Source organism: Phalacrocorax aristotelis, chromosome 3 (genome assembly GCF_949628215.1).
Source record: "Phalacrocorax aristotelis chromosome 3, bGulAri2.1, whole genome shotgun sequence".
Lineage (NCBI taxonomy): Eukaryota > Metazoa > Chordata > Aves > Suliformes > Phalacrocoracidae > Phalacrocorax > Phalacrocorax aristotelis.
The window spans coordinates 129,837,654-129,859,969 of NC_134278.1; the positions used below are offsets into that span (position 1 = coordinate 129,837,654).

The 22,316-nt window shown below is 47.5% G+C and overlaps 3 protein-coding genes across 8 annotated transcripts in view; 1 reads left to right on the top strand and 2 right to left on the bottom strand.

Moving 5' to 3' along the window:
• Positions 1 to 618: 618 nt before the first annotated feature.
• On the bottom strand, positions 619 to 3,663 carry MALL (mal, T cell differentiation protein like). The gene is made up of 4 exons (XM_075089650.1): positions 3,136 to 3,663; positions 1,832 to 1,999; positions 1,375 to 1,503; positions 619 to 1,180 (listed from the first exon to the last, which is right to left on the bottom strand). Exons 1-4 carry the CDS (start codon positions 3,235 to 3,237, stop codon positions 1,118 to 1,120), a joined length of 462 nt encoding a protein of 153 aa, XP_074945751.1. The 5' UTR covers positions 3,238 to 3,663; the 3' UTR covers positions 619 to 1,117.
• A 1,167-nt stretch (positions 3,664 to 4,830) lies between these two features.
• Positions 4,831 to 22,275, bottom strand: NPHP1 (nephrocystin 1). Of its 6 annotated transcripts, none has more exons than XM_075089637.1 (20): positions 22,093 to 22,275; positions 21,634 to 21,698; positions 21,284 to 21,344; positions 20,695 to 20,831; positions 20,047 to 20,251; positions 19,626 to 19,727; positions 18,663 to 18,754; positions 18,174 to 18,216; positions 17,559 to 17,643; positions 16,840 to 16,934; positions 16,054 to 16,182; positions 14,819 to 14,893; positions 13,986 to 14,096; positions 12,491 to 12,573; positions 11,863 to 11,939; positions 10,919 to 11,015; positions 10,390 to 10,502; positions 7,910 to 7,983; positions 7,057 to 7,101; positions 4,831 to 5,199 (listed from the first exon to the last, which is right to left on the bottom strand). In XM_075089637.1, the coding sequence occupies exons 1-20, from the start codon at positions 22,195 to 22,197 to the stop codon at positions 4,990 to 4,992; spliced, it is 2,004 nt and encodes a 667-aa protein (XP_074945738.1). In that variant the 5' UTR covers positions 22,198 to 22,275; the 3' UTR covers positions 4,831 to 4,989. The 6 variants fall into 6 exon arrangements, with proteins under 6 accessions (XP_074945738.1, XP_074945737.1, XP_074945734.1 ...); XM_075089636.1 differs by having other exon boundaries at positions 10,919 to 11,018; XM_075089633.1 differs by having other exon boundaries at positions 4,831 to 5,268; positions 10,919 to 11,018; positions 22,093 to 22,274.
• Positions 22,006 to 22,316, top strand: part of BUB1 (BUB1 mitotic checkpoint serine/threonine kinase) — a 34,222-nt gene continuing 33,911 nt past the window's right edge. Inside the window, exon 1 of the mRNA XM_075089653.1 lies at positions 22,006 to 22,101. Within this exon, the coding sequence (XP_074945754.1) occupies positions 22,006 to 22,101 (96 nt within the window). The remainder of the gene's footprint in view (positions 22,102 to 22,316) is intronic.

A 22,316-nucleotide genomic window follows, 5' to 3' on the forward strand; every position in this document is an offset into this window, starting at 1 on the left:
TGGCATCCTGCTCGGTGTTTGACTCGCTGCTTAATTTTGCTTGATTTGCTGCTTAATTTTTCAGCCTCCATCCCTCTCCCGTCTCCTCTCCGTCGTCTCGAGAGACGGTCCGTTTTAAGGAGCGAACGCCTGCGATGGGACCGCTTTATCCGGGAGCTGCCATCGCCAGCGTGTCTCCAGGGCCACCTCCTCTCCCGCGATGTAGTGAGCGCCCACGCGGTCCCAGAAGCGGAGGATTACCTGGGGCGGAGAGAGGAGGGAGCTCCCTCTCACGCCCAGCCCGGCGCTGGGGATGCAGAGCAGGGACGCCTGCACCGCCGGCGTTCGGGGACGGTGCTGCCCGCGACCGAACCCTGCGGCCGCACATTTTGTGATGGCCATTAGCGGGCACCGGAGAAGAACTACTGAAAAGGACGGTAGTAATAAGTCTTTCTGTGCTGTAGTTTCATACTATCTCTAGAAGTTTGTTAGAAGTTCCATGGTTTACTTGTTTAAACAGTCTGTTGTAGCTTTCTAAGCCTGTGAACATTTTCTGGGTTTTTGAAAGGAAATTTTTAACTCTCACGGAGTAAAATCAGCTTGTTCAATGAACGCAGCTTATACAGTGGTCAAAATCTATTTGGTCAGACACTGTTAGTAGTCGCTTTATTCTAAGTACTGCAAATACCAAATTAAATTAGCTGAAAGTCAAGGAACACACTATTGTATCATTGTTATGAATTTATGTGTTGGGGAGTGATCTAGCCGAACCGGGAAAACAATATAACAAAGGAAATTTTTTGCTGAAGGAACAGTGATTTTTTTTTTTTTTTTTTTCTTTTTTTTCCCCCTTTCCTCGGTCTATATTTGGCAGAACATCGGAGTGGGAGGCTGGCTCAGAGCCTGCACCCAGTCCCTCCCCTCGCGTAGCCCACGGGCAAGGCACAAAGCATCCCCTCAAGCGCACTGATCTGACACCGCCATCCAAAAATCCCTCCTTCAATGAAGTGAAAAAGCAGCCCCTGTCCCCACGGGGTGGATGACAGGGCCGGGGCAGGGACACCTCGGTGGAAGACAGCGGCACCGCTCGCGCTGGGAAAGCCCTCATCTTGCGGAGGCAAAGCAGGCGCTGCCGCGCTCACTTGTAGTAGATGCTGAAGGCGTGGAGGATGTACAGGAAGGTCGTGATGAAGGCGAAGAACTGCACGAAAGGAAGAAGAGCAATAGCTGGGGTCAGCTGGGAGAGTGTAACCCCGCCTCAGAGCTGAAGCTCTGACCACTGTGGCACTGCTGGGCTCGGGATGGCTCTGCCGTGGCTTTAATGCTTGCTCTTGCGTCTCCGCAAGGGGAACTGTGGGTGCTCTGGCCTGCCTGGGGTTTTCTGGACCGACTCACCGAGGCAGCGCTGTTGAGCTGGTAATAAGACGGCGAGCTGCGTTCAGACTCAGACCTGATGGTCGCGTTGGCTTGCAAGACAGCAGCGCTCATGTACAGAATGGCCGTGGCGCTGTGGTACAAATTGTCCTGCAAAACAAGGGAGCCGCGGGGATCAAAGCCTGCCCGGGACCATCCTCCTCCCGTTCACCCTGAGGATGAGCCTCCATCCTCAGCACGTGCGAGTGCTTGAACGGGACACACACGCCCAGAGGGGCTGGAACCGAACCCTCCCGTGTGCCCACGCAGCACCCACGGCGTAACACAGCTTCCCCCGCCATTTCCCATCAAGGCAAGAGGAGGGAAAAGGGCTGGTTGTTTGCAGAAGGGCCGGCGTCTGGCCAGCTAACCCACGGCCAGCCACGGCCGTCTTCCGCCCGCACCGCTGCTGCCAACATCTGTCCCAGCCCCTCCTTACCAGCGCTTTCCAGTTCTCGCTGTTTTTGTGAAAGCCGAAGAGGTAGCTTAAGAGGAGCAGCAGGGAGACGAGGCAGGAGCTGATGGACACGTACATCACCCATCCCTGCAGCAGTGAGAAGGAGACGGAGGTAGCAGCGACGAGGATCCACACCCAGGCCCCGCAGAACTGTCAGGGACAAACAGAGGCGCCTCCGATGACGGTGGGATGGAGGAAGCCCCTTCTCCTCCCTGAGCCCCTCCTCACCTCCCCCCCCAAGCTGGCCCCAGCAGCGGGAAGCCCTGTGTCTTCAGGCAGTGCGGAGCAGCCTCCCGGAGCATCCCGGCACAACAGCAGCACTGCAGGCTGGCACGAGTCTCCCCGAACGCTCTTGGGAAATAATTCATAAAGATTCTTAAAAAAAGGAAAAGTTTGTTGCCCTGTTCGACACACGGAAACATCACCCTGAGGGCTTTGGCAGAGAAGGCAGAAAATGTGCTTTTATCTGAGAAAAGATGAATGATGGCATCAACCCAGCCCTGCCCGCTCGTTAATCTCCTGGGCTTGAAATCACAGCATGAGGAAGTCTCCTCCTGACTCCAAGCACCAGCCCAGAGCGAGTTGCTCGCTCCGGATCCACTGAAGATATTTACCGTGCACAAATAGCACGCGGACTTATCCGGATAAGGTCATGCCACCCTGTGCCGCTCCTGCTCCGGTGGAAAAAACTCCCCCAGATTTACGGCGGGGAGCCGAGCCCGTCGGCACGGGCAGCTCACGGCACAGCCCGGCCCCGGCCACTGCGCCCGCGGAGCGTGGGTGGTGCGCGTCGCCAGCGCTGTCGTGTCAAAGTACAGCAGCGGTTATCTCGGCGGCTCCCACCACACGCCCTCTGGACCCAGAGGCAACTGAAAGATTCATGGAATGTCACACGTTACTAGACATCCGACTGCCTTCAAGCCCTTGGAAAGACTTAATACAGAGGATGAAATTCCCTTGATTTTCAAGCAACTTCTGTGCGGTAACTAGAGCTGCTTCTGCCCCGGAGGCACCGGCAGCCCTCCAGCCTCTCCCAGCCCCACAGCAGCCAGCAACCCTCGCACAGGCTCTGGGATGGAGCTGGAGCGTGTCTTGTCTTCCAGCTGTTCCAAAAAAAAACCAACCCCACATCACAAAGACCGCCTTTGCGCTTCCAGTATCAGCTAAAAGGCGTTATTTCCCCTTAACGCTGTCTTCGGGATCATTTTGGGGGCTGCTCCCCGATTTTTAGATTCACTAGGATCGTTAGCAGGGTGCCGTAAGGCTGCAAAGCTCGGCATACTCACAATCTCCGGTAGGATGAATATGTAGGGGAAGGTTTTGAAGACAGCAGGGCCGGAGGGCAAGGCGGGCTGCGTGGGTGCCGCGGGGGGACACGCCAAGGCCATCTCTTCTCAGCCGACGCCACGACCGCTCCGGCTCGGCTCCGCTCGCATTTGCCTGCGCCGCACCGCTCCCGTGCGGGGTTTTAACTTGACACGCCCGCAGGGACGTAATCGCAGAAACCAGCCCAGGCTGGCACCACGCCGCTTCCCCCGACTGACGGGGCGGCCGGCTTCACGCACCCCGCCGCCAGCGCCGCGCCGGGGGAGCAACGGGACCCCGGCCCCGCCACCCATTCCATTCGAGGTCTTTAACGACGGGGAAAGAAAAGCAATCCGGCATCACGCCGGGGCAGAAACTTTTCCTGCAATCGATTTTTGTCCTTGGCACACTGTCAAGCCTGAAATACCTTTGCTTCCACTGTTGTTACAGCCTCCTCCCCTTTCTGTTCAGGTTTCGGCTGCGTGTCCGCGTCAGCCTCCCCCACACCCACTGGGCACGTCCAGCCTTCAAAAACTTGCAGCCAAACATTTTTTTTTTTTTTTTTTTTTTCTTAACAGACAGCCCAACGCACTGGTGAGAGACGGGAGGGTCCGCCCGCGTGCCCCCGAGTGCCCACGGAGGCAGCACCTCTGCCTCAGGGCTCCGTTCTGTCCCCTCTAACTCGAGCAACACCCAGCAGCAGGAGGAGGAGGATTTCCTAGTAAGATATCATATCTCTCTGTTAGGAGAGCCAAGTGATGCCCTGGGAATCTGGCTTCTCTGCCAAGCTCTTGCACAATGCGTCGCAAAGATCAAATCCGTGATGCTTCTTATTGCCCGAGCCCCTCCTAGGCCTGGGGGAAGTGCTTTGTGTCAGCGACTGACAGCGTCAAGTGCTGTCAGTGGGAGCCAGCTTCGGGCTGTGGTCTTTGACAGATGTCTTAAAACATTTCACACCAGACAAATCTGGTGCCTGGCTTGGACTTAAACCCGCGTGTGACTCGGTGCCTGCCTGCCTCGTCGGACACGCTGCCAACGTACCCGTCACCGCACAGAAACCACCCAGAGACGCGCGCACGAGAGAGAAACGGGATGGATAACTCCCCCCTGGGAGCAGGCAGCACGTGCTCGGGGAAAAGCAGCCTTTAACACCCTGGTCCACCCGAGGAACACCCTGCCGCTCGTCAGCCTGCCCTAGGAAGCCACCGTACGGCATGGCCCCGCAGCGGGGAAAGACAGCGTGTCCTGAACTCCCACCAGCTTTTATTTGTATTAGGTGGGTCAAGCACATTCCTATGAATAACCCAACCTTTTCCTGAGTGGGAAAGAAAAACAGTAAAACAGTCTAAATACCGAGCAACCTGGACGAGAGATGATTTTTTTTCCTAACATGGCTGACCTCGCTCAGCAGCATTCTTAAAGATCGCCACTCTTTTCCTTGCCTGTTACCAGCCGACTGGGGTGCCGTCACAGAGAGTCTTTTGTTCACCCCGACTAAAACAAAACTGGAAATTAATTGGAAGCTGCGTGAGAGGAGAAAAGCGCCGCCTCAGCATTTGCTCAGCTTAGGCAAAAGGTGACGCCCGAGGTGGCGACAAGGGGTACACACAGCAACAGGCAGCCACAGCCTTGGCTAACGTTGCGAAGTCGAAAATTTCAAATCAAATTCCCACTAGTTAAACTGATAAAATAATTTTAGTTGCTTTCAAAATAGTGGTAAACGTGTGCAAATATTAACGGCAGTTCAGAGGGACCACAGTTTCTCTTTGGTAAGAAATTTATTTATATTGTTACCCCGTTCTTACATAGCCTGAATTTTTTCTTCTATAATCCGTTCATACTCCAGGATCGTTTTGCCTCATTTCTCCTAAGAAATCGTAAGCCAGCTCTGAGATATCAAAGGCTTTGTGAGTGTTTTCTGACGACAGCAGGTACTGAAGCGCACCATCGTTCTCTCGGCTCTTCTTCAAAAAGTCAGCAATCACCTTCCAGCGAGACGCTTCAGACTCTTCCTCGGCCCACTGGTAGTCAGGGAGGAAGGTGGACTGGAGGAGAGGGAAGACAGAGTCGTGGTATACCAGGACAAACAGAGACTTCAGAAATTCTCGATCTCTCTGCAGAGAAGAGCATTTGATAACATTTCAGTGCAAATACATGGTGTTGCCAAGCGCTTCTACAGAAGTAATGCACACAGGAAAAAATCCAGACAAGAAAACATTCAACTAACCCCCAGTTCCCAGGATAACAACGGGGAGAGATTTGACCTGCCTGAACAAACATCAGTTAGCTCGGACGAGCCTCAAACTCGCCACCAAGAACTCTCTAAACTAAGATCAACAAATCTGCTCTCCAACCCACGTACTTTTCCAAACGACAAAGAGCAGTGATATGCAGCGACACCAAACAGGGCAATCTGTACAACGGGCACCGAGAGCCCTTCGCTCGTGGGGTTTTTGTATCTCTTCCTAAAAAACACCAGTTTTAGTGCGTGACAACTGCTCCCCGCAGCCTCTGCAGGCACAGGCTGAGACTGCCGCGGCCGCCGGGCAAGTGCCGCATCCTCCCCGCCTCGGAAGCCCAAACTCCACTCGTTTCTCTCCTGCTTTAGGTGGAGAGTTGCAAGTCCCCCGCTCCCCGCAGCACGTGGCTCCTGGCAGGAGGTAAGGGCACACCAAAAGTACTGTTATATCATGCTTTGACAGGACATTCTGTGTGTGGCGAGAATTATGCCCTCCCCTGTAAAGACCAATTTGCAAACCCCAGAGACTAAGGATCAGCCTGGACAATTACCGAGCACCGAAAGACCCCGACTGTTCTAACTAGACAGGATTTGTGCACCTCGTTTTCCAGGCGCCCACTAGAAACCCCCTTCACGCCAGAAGGACGCACACGGAGCGCTGCCTCCTGGAAAACTCATTGACCACCGAGACTCTTACAGAAATGCTCCAGAAACGCTCCAGAAACACGAGCGCTGTGGCTGGCATCGAACAGTTCCCGTCCCAGCAGGAGACTGAGCAGCTGAGTGTCATGTAACCACGCAGGAAGGCATAAGAATTCGCCGGGCAGCAATCCTACCGCGGGAGTGGCACCTGACAAATCAGGTAAAACTGGATGGTTCTGGGATACCGAGTTACTAATTCTTTGAGCAGATCAGCTTTTGTTTTGGATGAATGGCCTTGAAAAAGCGATTCTGACTCAAAAGCATTTTGGATTTTTTGCATAAATGGGGAGATCTCCTTGCATATCAGTTCAGCAGCATGCACAAAGGATGGAATAGCCTGCTGCTGCTCCCGAGTGAAGTGCCTTGGATCAAGAGCCAAAGCCTTTCTCATCCAGTTACCTACAGCTGCTCTTTGTCCAGAGGATGGGAAGTAGGACGAGGTACAGGTGAGCCTGGTGACACGGCCAATTTAGTTCTTCCCCGGCTGTCTACACGCCAAAATGGGAGATTACAACTCTCTGAGGTAGGGAGATGTGCAGAATTTGGCGGCCTTTCTGCAGGCAGACTGCGGGAGGTCTGGAGCTCAGAGGTCAGAGGAGGAAAGACAATTTGTGGACCTACACAGCCCCTTTTGTACCGGTGGAAAGCTTTTACCAGTCAAGTATTGGAAGCACATCATGAAAGGGAGCCACGCTTTGGGTACGAACCTATAATAGCTTCCCCACTAACAACCGTATACCGACACCGAGACAAAAAGTTACAAGTTGATTTCTTATCCCTTCTTCTCCTAGTTTACTGTTATAAATACGGGTGGGAAATGCTAAGAACGGCATTTAGAGTATCTACAGTTTCTAAATAACTGTAGGGTGAGAGGAAAAGTTAACTACCAATAACCCCGACAGAAAGCTTCTAGCTTGAATTAGATTGAATGTATGTCAAAGAAAAAACTGTAACTTATTACCTTCTCAGATCTCTTTAATGTTCTTTCTCTATCTGCCCAAGCGCTCTAAAATGAAACAACATATAAAATCAGACTGAGATTGTGGAGATCGAAAGCAATTCTGGTTTTAGCTGCAAAAATCTTGCCCGCTGCAATCCCGCAGTATTTTAAGCTGCTGTTGCAGTCCCGCTTTCTTCACACTCCCCATTCCTCCCTTGTACAAGTTTAGTTGATTTAAGCAAACAGCCACTCCACCAAATGTTAGATGGGAGGATTTGGAGATTTGAAACCTCCAGGGCCATATAAATGAAATCAAGGGGATCCACTTTTCAGAAAAATCAATCATAACCGAGGCTGACTTTTTCCACCCTACAAGCATGGAGAACTCTAGCCTGACCCCGAAGCCTGACAGCCTCTAGCAGTAGCATCCTTCAGGCAGAAATAACTCAGCTGTTGGCATCTGGTACCAGGACACCCGCGAGGGACCGCGGCGTAAATGCGGTGAGCGCTGTCCTGTAACTGCCCCTCGGAAGCTAAGCCAGCTCCTACCTGGCATGAAAGCAGCCCTGTCCTAGAAGTCAGACGGGCATTCAGGCAGCTAATCCACTCTCTCGCTGTGGCTACGTGGCTAGCAGCGCTCACACTAGCCCGCTTATGTCTCTGCATCCCTTCTGAAGGTACTCAAGCATCCTCTTGCGATTTTGAAGGTGCTGAGACACAAGAGAGCTGCACTTACTTGGAATGTTTGGAACTTTTGTGCTGTTTGGCGTTTCCATTTATCTTTTCACAGGATTAAAAAAAAAGCTCAAATTTTGCAAACTGTCTGGAAATCCTGATGCAACAGATGGAACCGAATGCTACATGGATAACATACCCGCAGTGCGTCCATCAGGTCTGGTTGATCCATGAGTTGAGGGAAAGTTGCCAAAACAGGATTGCAGATTAATTCTGAAACAGAGAACAGACACCATTCAAGGCTAAGGAAGAAACAGGATGGTTTTCAAGGTGTCAGCACATGAAGGTATTCAACATATCCCCTCCCCTCAGAATATTTCAAAGGGAAAATTAGCTGTAATAGTACTCCAGAGCAGTGGGGGAAGTAGAAAAGCTCTCCAACAACTGCATGCTCTGACTGTAGCAAACTCTCAGTGGCTGAGGGGCAGTTAACCTGAGAGAGGACAGGTGCCCAAAACACGATTGCTGGTTTATTAGGAGAAGCCAGCAAGCAAGAGACCTTACTGGTTTAAGCTAGGGGTAGAGCGAGGTGTCCTTCCTCATTTATGCACCTGTCTTTTCTACAAACATCTGAAGTTGTGCCGCCTGATTTGGATGTTACGGACGAACACATCTTCATTTACCTCAGTCTGGCTTGTGTTGTGTGCAATTTTAAGATAACCGGGTAACAAGTGTCATAGTAAATTTACCAAACAGGGCACGTCATCAAACTGCATGGGTGCCCTGCGTGCCTCTCGGGTTAGCTACCGGCGGAGTAGCTGGGTCTCCCGTTAGAGCTGAGCGGGCCGGCTGCATCCGAGTCGGGCACGGCAGAGCTGCCGCCCTGGGACTGGCAGGAATCAAAGCTCTCGTCACAGCAAATCTCGAACCCCAGTGGCGCAGGGGTCCTGTCATTATTTTAGTTAATGAGACCGGATAAGATTGGAAGAGTGCTACAAGTGACAGAGGAATTTTGGTTGAAGTGTTTTCTTTCTCTTGTGATTTTAAATATTTAATGTACACCATTTCTTCATGTTGAAATTGATGGGAAGTTTAGTAAACTCACCATTTACTAATAACAAAACATTTCATGGAAGCAAGCCAGAACTGATTGCTTTTGTGAAATATAGCAGACATTTTACGTTGCCTATTTCTGAAGTGACAGCTGATTTTGAAATAAGCGAGATCTTCTTGTGTTACACCGGAAAAAAGTAGAAAATGGCTACCAGAACAACTTCTGAAATGCTGGGGCAAAATCCTCTAAACCATTTCAAATGAAGTCTGGATCCAAATGGATGCAGTCGAACTCCAGGAGAGGTCATCAGCCTGATCTATCGTCCTACGTTATAAGATCAAACCAAGTTAAGTACGGCAGTTCTCAACTGGCCTTTAAAAACTAAGCGTTTTCAGTTTCTCGGTGATAAGTTTATTAAATAAAGCATTAAATAGTCTGACTTTCAGATACTGAAATCAGTATGCTCAGAATGTATATTAAAGTTCAAGAAAATCAGGAAGGGAGTTAAGTTCTGAGTACCTTTGAAAGAGGAATCTGTAATTCAGATGCCTGAGTATGGCTAAAGGTTCTAAGTTAACAATGTTAGTAAGTGCACCAGCAGATGTATTTGCCATAGGAACAGATGACACATAATTCAGTCTGGAGAAGAGACAGCAGAAAGCACAAGAAAATCGCTTGCAGTACCAACATACATTCATCTGTAGTACAGTTAAGGAATGTAATTTTTCCGTATTTCAAATTTATTTTAAAATGGAGAAGACTATAAACTATTACAGTTCATTTGAAGGAAAGCTGTGGAGGAATAAGACAGAGTTGCAAAATCAGAGCAAAACACTGACTTCTAAAACCAGGGTTCTTCCACTTCTGTCTCTTCCTGCTGCATTAGCCCATAAGTAAATAATAATAAAAGAAACGATGACACAGCCTCAGTGACAAAAACATCCGCCTAATCTCTTCTATAACTCACAAGAACATGCAGACACTAGAAATGGATGAGTAAACCTGCGTGCACATCTAATCTCTTGTTGCATGGGTGGTGAAAAGGAAACATTTCTCTTCCAAATTACCCTTTATTTTTATTTACTTATGCATTTGGAAATAACCCTTTACCCGACCGCGTAGGCTTTTTTTTTTGTCAATGAGAATTTCATTGAAACCACTTCATTCATACTCCACAGAAAACAAAACTCTTCTCGTGGGGTTTGCATTCTGTTACGTGAACCGATGTCAACCAGGGCAGCGCGTTAGCTGCGAGCTGCAATATGACTGGTTTGCGTGGTGGTATTGGCAGCAAGGGGCTGTTCTCGTTTATCAGGAGGGACAACAGCTTTCTGTTTGCCCCCACAACACCTGCACGCTGAAGGTTAAAGCACTGAAATCTCTAGGCAGGGAGCACGACCTCCTAACCTTGTGAGACGGTCGGTCAACACCAGCACTGCCAGGGAACAGAACTCTACAGGCACCCTGTATCAGAGAGAGTTGCTCCTGCAGAGCCCTGCTTTCGCTTACAAAATGGAGACTTTGGAGACAGTCCTTCTCTTTAGGAACCCGATCTTTCTCCAACACCCTCTCCGTTACTGAGCTCTTTTCCACAACAGCAATTCTTACCTGTTTTTTGTGCTTACCTGTGCTTTGCGTGCTTATTCTGTCTTTCAGGAGTGCATCGCCAAGTATTTGGCGATAAAATATCAAGAGGTGGATGCAGCACATACTGCCAATTAAGGTTTCTGGTAGCAAGCTATTGGGAAAATAAAGAACACACAGTTGAGATTTCTATTCAGAATTGTTCCTCCAAAGCATCGTTCACGAAGCCTTGAGGGCAGTCACAGTTTCACAGAGGTTATTAGCAGCTCATATTGGCACTCCCCTGACTCTGCCACAGCTTTTGACGGTGCACACTGGTACGGCTGTAACAGCCAGAGTCTTGCTGTTGCAGTTTTCAATCTTTTCTAAACTTAAGAGATTTGTTTGTTTGTTTTCAACAAAATAGCTCCAAGCGTCAAACCGAGATCGAGAACAATATGCAGGTGGCGCAACCCTCGGATTTTTCCCATAGCCAGTGCTCCACGGAAGGGGAACACTGGAGACCTCTGGAACCATTCTAGGCTATCTGAAATGCTTTTTCATGCTGTGGCAGCACACACAAATACTTACTTCAGGATGTCTTTTGACTGCGTACTTAACGACCTCAGTTTCATTGTAAGCACAGGCTGTTTCTTGAGCGCTATAAACTGATGAAAAACACCGCTACCTGCTTAAGAAATAAACACCCAATATGAAATCCGTCATTGTGAAAGAACGTTAAGAATTATATTACAAGAATGGACATTGAAATTTGGCAAGAGATGTTTTGCTAAAACTGTAATTGTTTAAGGATGGTCTCAAAACCAGGAGGAGGTGAACGTCTGAGAAACTATCAACATATCAGCTCTTTCAGCACATGGTCTAACACCAGCTATCGCCTCTCTCTAGGCTGGTGGACTCATAACACGCGCAGAGTACCGCGGAGGAAGCATCCAAACCCAAGGGGTAAAGGCCTCCTATAGCTTGCGGCATGTGTCACTGGCAAACGGATGTTATTACAGCTTCCAGAGGAAAGCTGTGGCCGCCCCTATTTCAAACACAAGTGGTCTATCGTCTGAACCAACCCTTAGCCAAGCTTTATTCAACCCCCCAGGGAAACACCAGTACAGGTCTTCGGTAGTGTATTTATGCACACGTGGAACTTGCGTGTAAGTGATACGGGATTGATGATATGTGACTTGAACAGCCCAGCTTGGGAACTCTTTAGACCCGTGTAACTGCAGAGCCTTGTACCATCACCCCATAGCCAAGAAGCGTTAGGTGCAGTCAAAGAAATCATTGAGGAAATAATCCCCAACCTGCAGAGAATGGAAATCACGGAAACGTTGGCACTGGCAGATAGTAGTTCCGCATCCCACCAGTCCTAACAATCAACTCTCTCTCATGCAAAATGAGAACACACAAAACCAAACCGTGATGCGGTGACGGCACACTAACGAGAGCCCTGGCTGAGCGCTGCACGTTGTAAAACAGGTACAGCGTTTCATTTACGTGATGTTTAGGAGAAACCACACCTCTTCTTGATATTGACGGGTCAACCTCAACGCCTCTCTCATAGGGAGTACCACCATTCAATAGCAGCTCATACATCCTGTGAAAGAAGAGCAGCATAGTTAAAAGACGTACGGGTACGTGTTCTCACAGTCACTCTCTGAGAAAGAAAGAAACGTGTTATCTCAAACAAAAACCAACATGGTGGTTCAGGTTATGGCTAGTATTTTATATGAAATGACTATACATAATTACTAAGTAACCAAACCTGAAATGATAAATTTGAAACTTGTATTATATTGGGAAACTAGTTAATTATTTTAGAAGAAATTAGCAACACTGATTCTCCTCCACGCGACTCCAATATTTCTCTTACATGAAATTTAGCAGTTGTTTCATTAAAATGTTTTTTGAGGAGTCATCACCTGAGTATCAAATCTTAGATATGGAAGATTTTAAATGTCAAAGAATAATGTAATCCTAGTTCTCATCTCATTGAAAAACCCAGTGCAACCTGGACGTTAGTCTGGGTTACACCTGCCCCTATCAGTGTGTAAGTATGAAACATGAACCTTACTCCTAGCCTAAAACAGATCTCTATACATACATCTGTAAATACAGAGGGAGAAAAGGAAAACCTAATAAGCTTACTTGGAAGGAACAGGCATTCCATCAGAGGTAAAAAGCTTCAGAAATGCCCAGCCACAGCTTAGCTCTCCTCTTTCGCCTGTTGACTAGAAAAAAAGAGAAGCGTAAATAACTTGAGCAGCTAAACCAGAACGAGTAACTGAACCACAAACAATTATTTAGAATAATCACAAAGAAGTGGTGAAATGGTAAAAGCCCTAGATTTGTGGTAAGCCAACATTGACTATGTCACATTCACAGGTGCTTGAAGATGTTTTACCGAACACCACACACAGTTATACTGAAGTTGATCATCCTCAAACACATTTAGGAGATGAGGATTTATAAAGAAATACCCATTGAAGGGAAACCTAAGTGTATCAAGCTCCTGAAAAAGAAGAAATGCGCAGATACAAAGGTAAAATCCCCCAAACCTGCACTGATACCCTAAGGAATGCAGGACAGAAAGGAGGAGGGAAAAAGTATACCCAGGGGATTTACCCCTCTGATTCCAGAGTCAACAGTTTCCAAGCCAGCGACCCTGTGCATCAGAAGGCTTTATTCATAGTACCAGAGACACCGCCGGGGAAAGGGAGCTGATCCTGTGTGCCAGCCCATCCATTCCAGACCCCAAAAGCACCAATTACAGGTAGGAGCTTGCAAACACTCCAGACTTCATTTGAACTTACTCTATAAACAGAAGCAGATAACTTTGCATAATCTTGACTACCCCAATTAGCTGTTCTGTTCCACTAGGTCTCTGTGAACCATCACTTGCCAACATGCTGTTCATCACCAGGACTCATCAGTCCAGTTTCCTACAGCTGCACACTCTGCTTACATCCCTGCACAACAGCTCTGCATCCCCACCACGCTGTCGGCACGTCTCTCCTCCGCATCTCCACAGGCACTGCACTCTTGCACCCTAAGCTCATGCAGGTGTTAGTAAAGAGAAAATAGGCCCCTTTGCAACTTCTCTATCCAGGCCTTCAAAATTCTGTTGCCCACCCTATAGTACCCTGCTTGCTAACCGTTGCGGTTACCCCACTTTTCATCTTTCACCCCGATTCACTTGATCGCCAAGATTCACCTGAGGAAGACTGTGACCGTAATAAAAACTAAAGTTTCGCTTGTCTGAAATAAATCACAAAGATAGAAAAACAATGCAGAAGCGAAGAGAGAATTGCTCCTTTGTGATCACATTACAGGATATCTTTGGCAGACTAACAGAAATTATTTCAATGCAAGTAAAGGTACATTCATGTCCACTAGTCAGGAAGTTTTTTATTCTCTAAATGTTGACTAGAACTAGAAGTTCCAACACCCAACATCTCTCTCCCCTCCCAGAAGCCAAAAGGAAGACAATCTTACAGTAAGCTAGGCAAAATTGAGCTAAACTTCCATTTGAATCTCACAGTTTGCTGCTGGGATACTGCAGCTGAACGCCAGATACGGGCCTGCTGGTTCACTTCGTAAGCACGTGCTTGGAATGATTTCTACTGCAACCTTACACACTTACATTGCGAATATAAGTGATGCCAAGTTCAAATAATACACCAATGTCTGAAGATAGAGAGTTGGACCTGACAAAACAGTCGCCATCCAGCAAGCTGGGTAAAATGCCTGTTACCTAATGCAGAGAGAGGGGAGAAAAAGAGAAAATTTAATGTACCTGCTAAAAAACGCTGCTGATTTCTAAAGGCCATCAAGCACATCACTCATTCATGTAAGATCTCAGACCCAATCCCATTGCATATAGAAGAAAATGATGAGTAGAGAACCAATTTCAGGTGAAACCTTGCTCCCCTTATCCTGCCATGAAACACAGTTGTGCTACCAAGGTCCTTTTTTTGTGCGCAATGACAAGCTATTAACGAACTTTAGATATCAAAAAGCACTTAATTCTCTCCAAGAACACAGCAACAACTGGGATGAAACATGACATCGCTACTGCTGCGACGTCACCCGAAACACAGGACAAAGCATGTGCTCTTTCTTTAATGAAATCAAAGCGAAAGCTCACACGCAAGGTGGCTACCGCCTTCCCTTCTCTGTGAACACCACGTAGTGTGCGCCTGATACCAATTCAGAGCTAACCAGTTAACCGGCTGGATCACCAGTCCCTCCTGCTACTTCTCCTTCCCCCCAGCTCTTTTGCCCAAAGTGTTTTTGCTTGGACACTTAGTTTAGTTTGAATTTGTGCACTTCAGCACGTCTGGTCTTTTCTGCATGTTCAGTTTGGTTCCAGTACGGTTTATTTCACCAGGAATACCAGAAGTCATAGACATCACTAAATAAGAAGCTGGAAATAGATAGTTGCTGGCTATGTCACTCCCTGAGCGAGATACCCACCCTTGGAGAAAAGGTCCACGTCTGAGGGTTTTTGGGTTGCCACGTAGCTCTCACTGTGTGAATGTTACTCAGCACCTAAAGCGTGATAGTGGTGAAAAAAGCTGAGTTCTTCTGGAAAGCTACACAGCTTTAAGAAAATGCAGTATAACCCCAGATCAATCCAACACTGCACACAAAGACAAAATTATGCTTTCTCTTCAACTTTATCAGACTGTTTCAGTTTAAACGAAGTTTTCTCTGAAGCCACAGAGCACTTTCCAACCATCCTTGCTTCATATACACCGGCAATGGTCCCTTTGCCCCCAAGAGCATTCGGCACAGCAGGAAGAAAACTGCCAGATCATCAGCGTTAGGTGCTGTTACAAAAAGCTGCTCTATACATACGCACGAAGGAGCAGAGGAACAACTGCAGGTGGGGAAATCTGAATATGACCCTGACACAGCTATTCCCAGGCCCATCACAGGAGAGAGATCAGCCCAGAAAAGGCTCGTCTCCACAAACACGAGGGAGCAGAGAGGCACAATGGCAGGTGGGGGAACGAGAATTATGGGCTCAGAGGAATGGAGCTCTCACCCCAGCCCCTCCCAGGGCGGCCCAGGGGCTGGGTGCGACACCCATCACAATGAGTCAAAAGGAGCAGCTCTCTGGATCACCTTATGGACTGAAAGGCGTTCCTGCCTGGGGATATGAGACACTGTGGCATGCAGGGGAAAAGCACTCTGGGACTGCACATGACTTACTGTGCGATGTTCAGGGGAGGAACCAAAGGCAGAGAAAGGGAGGGAGCAAGATGCTTCGTGGAGTAACAAGGGTGGGAAAGCAGAAGGGTAAGTATGCATGTCTGGCCATGCCTGGTACCTGGTCAGTGCAGTCTCTCCTGTTTTTTCATTAAACTCCATTTATAACTGTTTTCCTGGGTGAATGGGCTCTCCATTCTGAATGCATGTGTGTGTGTGGACGTCTAGGTGCCAGCAACTGCAGGCCACTGGGGGCCTACATGGCTGGTGTGTCTGCAGCTGGAGGGAGCGAGGGTACGTACGTCAGCGTGTGATCGCAGGCGAGTGTCAGGCCAGACAAATCGGAGAGTAAGTGAAGCGGCCTGGAAGGCAGGTTGTGTGTGCGTGTCTCTCGCTCTCCAAGTGAGACAGCTGGAGGAGTTGGCTGCCAGAGGGACCAGAGTGTGAAAGATCCTGAAAGATCCACACCTCAAGACTTTGACAGCCAAACAACTTACCCGGTTGCCGTCGAATAGACAGAGTCGAACGTGCCTACTGAGAACCTGTATACTGCCTCCTGGGACAGGAATCATTTTACAGCTACATAAAGTTACAATCACGGATAATCGAGTTGGTCTAGGATAGATCTGAAATACAGACAACAGGAGGATTAAATCTACTGGCTCCTCCTGAATGTGGTATCACTTTGGTTTTATTTACTGAGATGACAGAGTGTAGCGTTCACTAGACGGGATTCTTCTAACCACAAAGCCTGTGTAGTATTAGCAGCAGCAACAAGATTTCTTCATAAGCCTTCAGCTCTCTTCTAAAAAGACTGCTACAAATATTTTAATGTGAAAGGCAGAAGGTCCTATCAAAGTTTGAGATGAAAGAAATATTCTAAAAGCGGTGCAAATCAAGACATAATCATTAATGAAAACAAAAGACGACAAACGGAATTGGTGATTTCATGGTGCCCAGCAGAAGTTAACGGTTTAAAAATTCAGCCTTGTCACCCATGCAGATCTGCTTCACCCCAGACGGGAAGGAACCCACAAACTTAAGATGAAACATGACTCATTAGGTACAAGTTTTCCCGTTGGGTATCTTTTTTTTTGTCTATCAGAGAGTAGGATGTGATCACACCTGCTGCCTAAGGAGTCTGGATTGACAACGAAATCTATTGTCTGTTTCGCAGCAGCCTTCACCCACCAGTACAAAATATTGCTAGCCATTCGCGTCTATGGATCCTGTCATTTCTCTCAAACCAAAAGCATCACAGCTTTCGTACCAGTAACACTCACAGTATTTTTTTCAGAGTTCCACACCAAGTCTTTGAAAGCCAGCTGCGACGGAGTAAGTTCAGGCTGCAGAAAGTAACTTGCTCGAAACTGATTGCCTACAAGAGTCATTTTAAAAATATTTAAAATTGTTTATCATCTTTGTTGCCACAATATGAACAACACCCAAAATTCAGATGTGGCTAGAAGTCTATTTGAATATTTGACTGGTCCAAACAAAACTATGGAGGTATCTTCTACAGGCACCCTTTAAAAAGGGTACTTTTACTATTTGTAAGTGTTCTGCAGTATTTCATTCCAGAAGCTCAGTAATTTAACAAAAAGAGCTATTGACTTGAAACAGTTTTAAAGAAAAACTAAGAAAATATGAGATGTGTAACATCCTCAGTGAAGAGACTCCAAAAGATCTCCAAAAAAAAGGGAAGATTCAAAAAAATCATTGTTTTTTGCAACAGGAAGTATCTTCCAAAGAGGAAAACCTTTGAAATCATTAGGAACTGTGTCATTGCTCCATGTAGCCAGGATTTCACACAGATAAATTAAAACTTAATTGAAGAAGGAAAAAAAAGCCTTCTATACGTTATTTGACAGGTTGAATATAGCCTGTACCAATTACCAATTACGCAATACTGATCTGAGTCCAATAGGCTAGTAACAAGGCTAAAAAACTCCCCACAGACCAAGCGAATCCTGCACTGCAGTTATTATGGGAAAAACCTTACCTTCTTCTAAGAGCTGGAAAAGCATGGACAGGCGGAATCCTGCAGGAACTGCTCCTATGGTTGCCAATACCTCCACTGCATCATTCTATTAACAAAAAACCCCAAACAGCTATTGGCGTTCCTGCTATTTAACATCGAATTCTATCCTCATTTAGAACTCTCACACAACCAATATCAGAGACCTGGGCATCGGTCACCTCTTCTCATCTGAAGCTCGTCTGGCCCATCTCCAGGAACTACTTTTGCTCTGTTTCACGTATCGACGCAGCCAGGCTCCCATTTTGTTAAATCCCCCTTCCATTTCAAAGCAGCAGCAGAGCAGCCAGTTATAGAACAAAATCACACCCTTGAAAGAAACGGTGTGATACTACTGTGGCAAAACAACACGAGACATCTCATTTGCATCTTCGTTCAGACGACACGCGGACTGGGCTATAACTGCAGCCTATTTCTAAAGCATTAGAGAACCCTAGAATTTCTGGCTACAAAAACCAAGGTGTTCATTAAAAACATTGGCCTGCACTACGAGAAACAGTGTTTAGTAAAAAGCAAACCTCATCTACAAAATCATTAACGTTATGGTAGATGGAGTTGCAACGTAAGAGATACACCTACCTCTGAGATAGCTCTTCTTACAGCGCTCCAGTGAGAATCTGTTCTGGAAGAAAAGTAATGCATTTTTTATAATACATCATCCTCGTGTGGGCAAAAATTTAAACACTAAATACAGGCTTGTCTTCAAATACCAGCAGCTTAATAACTGTATTTTTCTGAGATACTAATAATGACATATTTCCAGCTACTAGGACTAATTGCTAAACTATCTCCTGAGCTGGAACATAATTCACACATGACCCAGCCATTCTTTGATTTTATGGAGCAAACCAAAAGCAAAAGCAAACCAAAGCAAAACTCCCAAACAAACCCACTCAAGTAAAAGTGTGTCTGCAAGCTCAAAAACACCCAAGTGTCTGCTGTACTGAAAAGAAAAATGCCGTCACAAAGCACCGACTACCCTTGCGAGGTATTCTCGCTGTAAGAAATGTGTCGCCAGCTTTAAGGAGAGTAATTTTATACTTACTTGCCTTTGCACCATCTGTTTACCTTTTTTTAATTTCAGTTCCATCTGCTGTTTCATCCACCACTTCTATGTGTTCTTCTCTTTGCTCTTGGCTGTCGACATCTTCGTTACGGACCTGGAATTCAGATTCAGAAAGGGAAAGCACATGATTTCTTCACAGTTCTGTTCTTAAAAACACTTTCTCCAACCACAGCACATGTTAATGGTTTAGAAGAGATTTTCTGTCTGCAATGACCTATCACTCCATAGCGCTGTAACTGCAGAACACTGCCCTTAGTTCTGCGCTTACGGCAAGGGCTTGGAGCATTCCTACGAGTAAGCAAGAGGACACTTTGGCAAAGCGGGCTCTTTAGAAAGAGAAATACATCAGCATCATGAAGTAAAATGTTAGCACCTCAACACGCTCTTCAGTTACACTGTGAAAAGCTCTGTTCCAGGGGGTAAAGGTTGGACTAACAGGTCTCACTCCATCCAAACCATACCCACATTTAAATGTTCACCCCAATTGTATACTGGATATATGTGCATAAATACAGAAAGTAACGTGTGAGCCACTCTGAAAATGACAATTAGAAAGTCACAAAACTTTTAAATCTCATTTTGAAAAGGTTCTTCCATGTCAAATCACAAAACCTCCAACATTTACACAGACTCACATTTCATATAAATTATGAAAAGCCCAAATTAGTCCGTAGCAGCTTGGAGTCTTCAGAGTTGACCTTTAGTGACAGAGATTATGACTCCCATAACAAGGAACTTCCCTGCCTTTCCGTGCCACATCTGCACAAGGCACAAAAACGCTGCTTTTGCTAGCCACCTCCTTTCACACGTATACGAACATGGTGTTATTTCCCAGATAACTGGCAAAACACTGCTGCGTACCGCCGCGTAAGCACGATGATCCATTTTATGCAGCTATATCATCATTAATGTATATAAAACAGCAGAGGCGAGCCCAGAACAGCAGAAGGTTGCAGCACACTAACCGCAAGGTAGGTTCTAGGAACGAGGCCTCTCTCCCCTTTCGAGTTTTCAGCTACCCACCAGCCATCCGCCTTCTTGTCATGTATAAGTAGGACTTCACCTTTCTTTGCCATTGGAAGGAGAGACGGGGACAAAAGACAGACAAATATTTCAAAAGGGCTCCAGGCACAATTTAAAAAAAAAAAACCAAACCACCACACAAAGACTTATTTTTTCCCACAACGGACAGACCCTGCCACTATGGAAGGTGGCGAAAGGAGGCTGGAGTCCACCAAGCCAAATGTACACCAGGAAAAGCCATTTATCCCTGAATCCTGCAAGGAACTGGCTGAATCCCGGGAGCACGGGATTTAATTATAGTTATTGCTTAATGCAGAACGATCCACAGTACCGACATGTCAAAAAACTTAGAGACAGAGTTACCGTAAATGTGAGATCCCCTTCCTGCTGTGCATCAAAGTTTCCAACTGCAATACATTCTTTAACATTTGGATCATCCAGCAACTTATCCTCGTCTTCATCATCTGTTTCTTCGCTGTCTTCCTCCTCACTAGTTTCTTCGTCTTCACTCTCATCCTCTTCTCCATTTTCATCTTCTGTTTGAGGACCTTTCTGACGTTCCTCATCCCTACCCAAAATAAATTAAACTTTAATTATTATTATAACAAAGCATCTTGAAATTGCTGTCAAGCCTTGCAACACAGGCTTCTCTGCAAGGACATTATCCAGATACAGAATTTTCATTCCTCTGTTTTACTCTCTGTCCTGATCTGAAAAACTTCCAAAATCCCAATGGTGTTTCCTCCCTAAGCATACAGACCACATTGCATCCTCTCCTCACAACAGCCACATTATATTTGAGACATTAACCAACACCCTCAGAAAATTCCAGCGAGTCATTCTTGACTGCATCAAGAAAACAAGCCCCATAAGAGCTGGCTCTTCAGTATTGTTTTTTTAATCACGTGTGGAAAAAAGGCGATGAGCTAACAATTTTTTAGGGTCCTTTCCAGCCCTACATGTACAATTCTATTAAAGTGCAGCTTGTGTTCCCTTCTTTAGGCTACTTACGCTGCATAATTCATAGTCACGCTATCCTGATCCAAGGCAAGAACAAGGTTCTGCAGCTCCTGAAAGAGTGTTAGCAATAGCTTTTCTTCTTCTTCTTTCCTCTGACTGTAATTCCCCACAGGCGCAGGCTCATCAGCCTGAGAAAGAAGAACGCAACAAATTGCTCAAAGAATCAACGTTCCCCTACAAAGTTAGTTTTCCAGACGCATCTCACAAGCTTTCTCCCTGCTGGGCTGCCGTCACTCCCTGCATAGTGATGTCTTTCTTGCCCTTTTCCTCTGCCAAGATGAAATTTCCTGTTAAATTTCTAATCTGCATTCTCCGTTTCCAACACACTGCATTGGGTTGATAGACATGTTATAACGTATCGGGTTGATAAAAGATTTTAAGCGTGGAACTTGTACACAATAAAGCATTAAAAAGGTGCTTTTAAATAACGTAAACAGATCTCAGAGATCCCAGTTGGGGGCTGTGCAGTACTAGACATTGCTCTTGAGGCAGCTAAAATCAAGAGAGGCTGCTGTTCTCTGAACACTCACCCGTGACGTGTTTTGGAGAAAACCATTAACAAATTTCTCCCCGCACTTACTTTTTTCAAATTACGAAGAGCATTTATATTCTCATCCACCAGTTTCCGCAGCTGCACGCATCTGCGTTGAAAAGAAGACAGACAGACAGCATTTTCTTAAAATTCTGATAGGCGGGCGACGCAAATCACACGTCCTTACTGAAACGCGTAGGTTTAGATACTCGGACCTTCCCCCAGCTCTGCGTGCGCACAGCTTGACAAATACCAGTGCAAAACCAGTGCACCGTAGCTGGTTATCACCTGTGACGTGCAAATTCCCGCTTAAAACTACCTCAGCCCCTGAGGGCTGGTAAGCAGCCACCCTGTTGCGGGTCCCCGCCAGCCCCGCCGGCGGGCGGGCAGCGCCTCACCTCAGCCAAAGCGCCTTCCGCCGCCCGGGGGCCAGGGCCGCGCTCTCCGCCCGCACCGCCTCCACCTGCAACACAGGACAGGAGCTGTCAGAGCCGGGCCGGACGGGACGGGACGGGACGGGACGGGACGGGACGGGACGGGACCGCCCCGCCCCGCCCCGCCCCGGGCCGGGCCGGGCCGGGCCGGGCCGCCCCCGGTACCTGGGCCCGCAGCTCCCGGCTCCGCCGCTGCACCCGCTGCAGCGGACCCCGCGCCCGCCGCACCGGCATGGTCGCGAGGCAACGGCCGCGCCGGCGCCTGAAAGATGACGTCACTTCCGCCGCCCGCGGCACGGCGGGAGTTGTAGTCAACGCGGACCGCCCCTTCACAAAATGGCACCCGGCCGCAGGCAAGGCCTCCCCGCGGAACCCTCCCTTTCTGCCGGCCTCGAGGTTAAAAAAAAGCACCAAAAGGCGCACCGTGAAAAGGTACGACGCCTCGCTGGTGGCGTAGGTACTGCGTGGGGCGAGCCGTCGTGGTTTGCACCACAGTGAGCCGTAGCTCTGCTGAAAGCATCCCCTCATACTGCACGCCCCGGCCTTTGCGCTGACAGAGCTTCCGAAGGGCTGACGCCGTGTTCCTACCAAAAACCCACAGAACTACTTATTTGGCGATAAATCAGCATTCTGAGATCTTAAAGGAT

Excerpts from the sequence above, each read along its gene's own strand:
- MALL (XM_075089650.1), bottom strand. The coding sequence starts at position 3,237 with ATGGCCTTGGCGTGTCCCCCCGCGGCACCCACGCAGCCCGCCTTGCCC. Across the intron at positions 2,000-3,135 it reads TATTCATCCTACCGGAGATT|TTCTGCGGGGCCTGGGTGTG; the intron begins GTGAGTATGCCG and ends TGTCCCTGACAG. Across the intron at positions 1,181-1,374 it reads AGCTCAACAGCGCTGCCTCG|TTCTTCGCCTTCATCACGAC; the intron begins GTGAGTCGGTCC and ends CCTTTCGTGCAG.
- NPHP1 (XM_075089633.1), bottom strand. The coding sequence starts at position 22,197 with ATGAGGGGATGCTTTCAGCAGAGCTACGGCTCACTGTGGTGCAAACCA. Across the intron at positions 20,832-21,283 it reads CTCTTCGTAATTTGAAAAAA|GCTGATGAGCCTGCGCCTGT; the intron begins GTAAGTGCGGGG and ends CTTCTTTCTCAG. Across the intron at positions 17,644-18,173 it reads TAAGAAGAGCTATCTCAGAG|AATGATGCAGTGGAGGTATT; the intron begins GTAGGTGTATCT and ends TTTTGTTAATAG.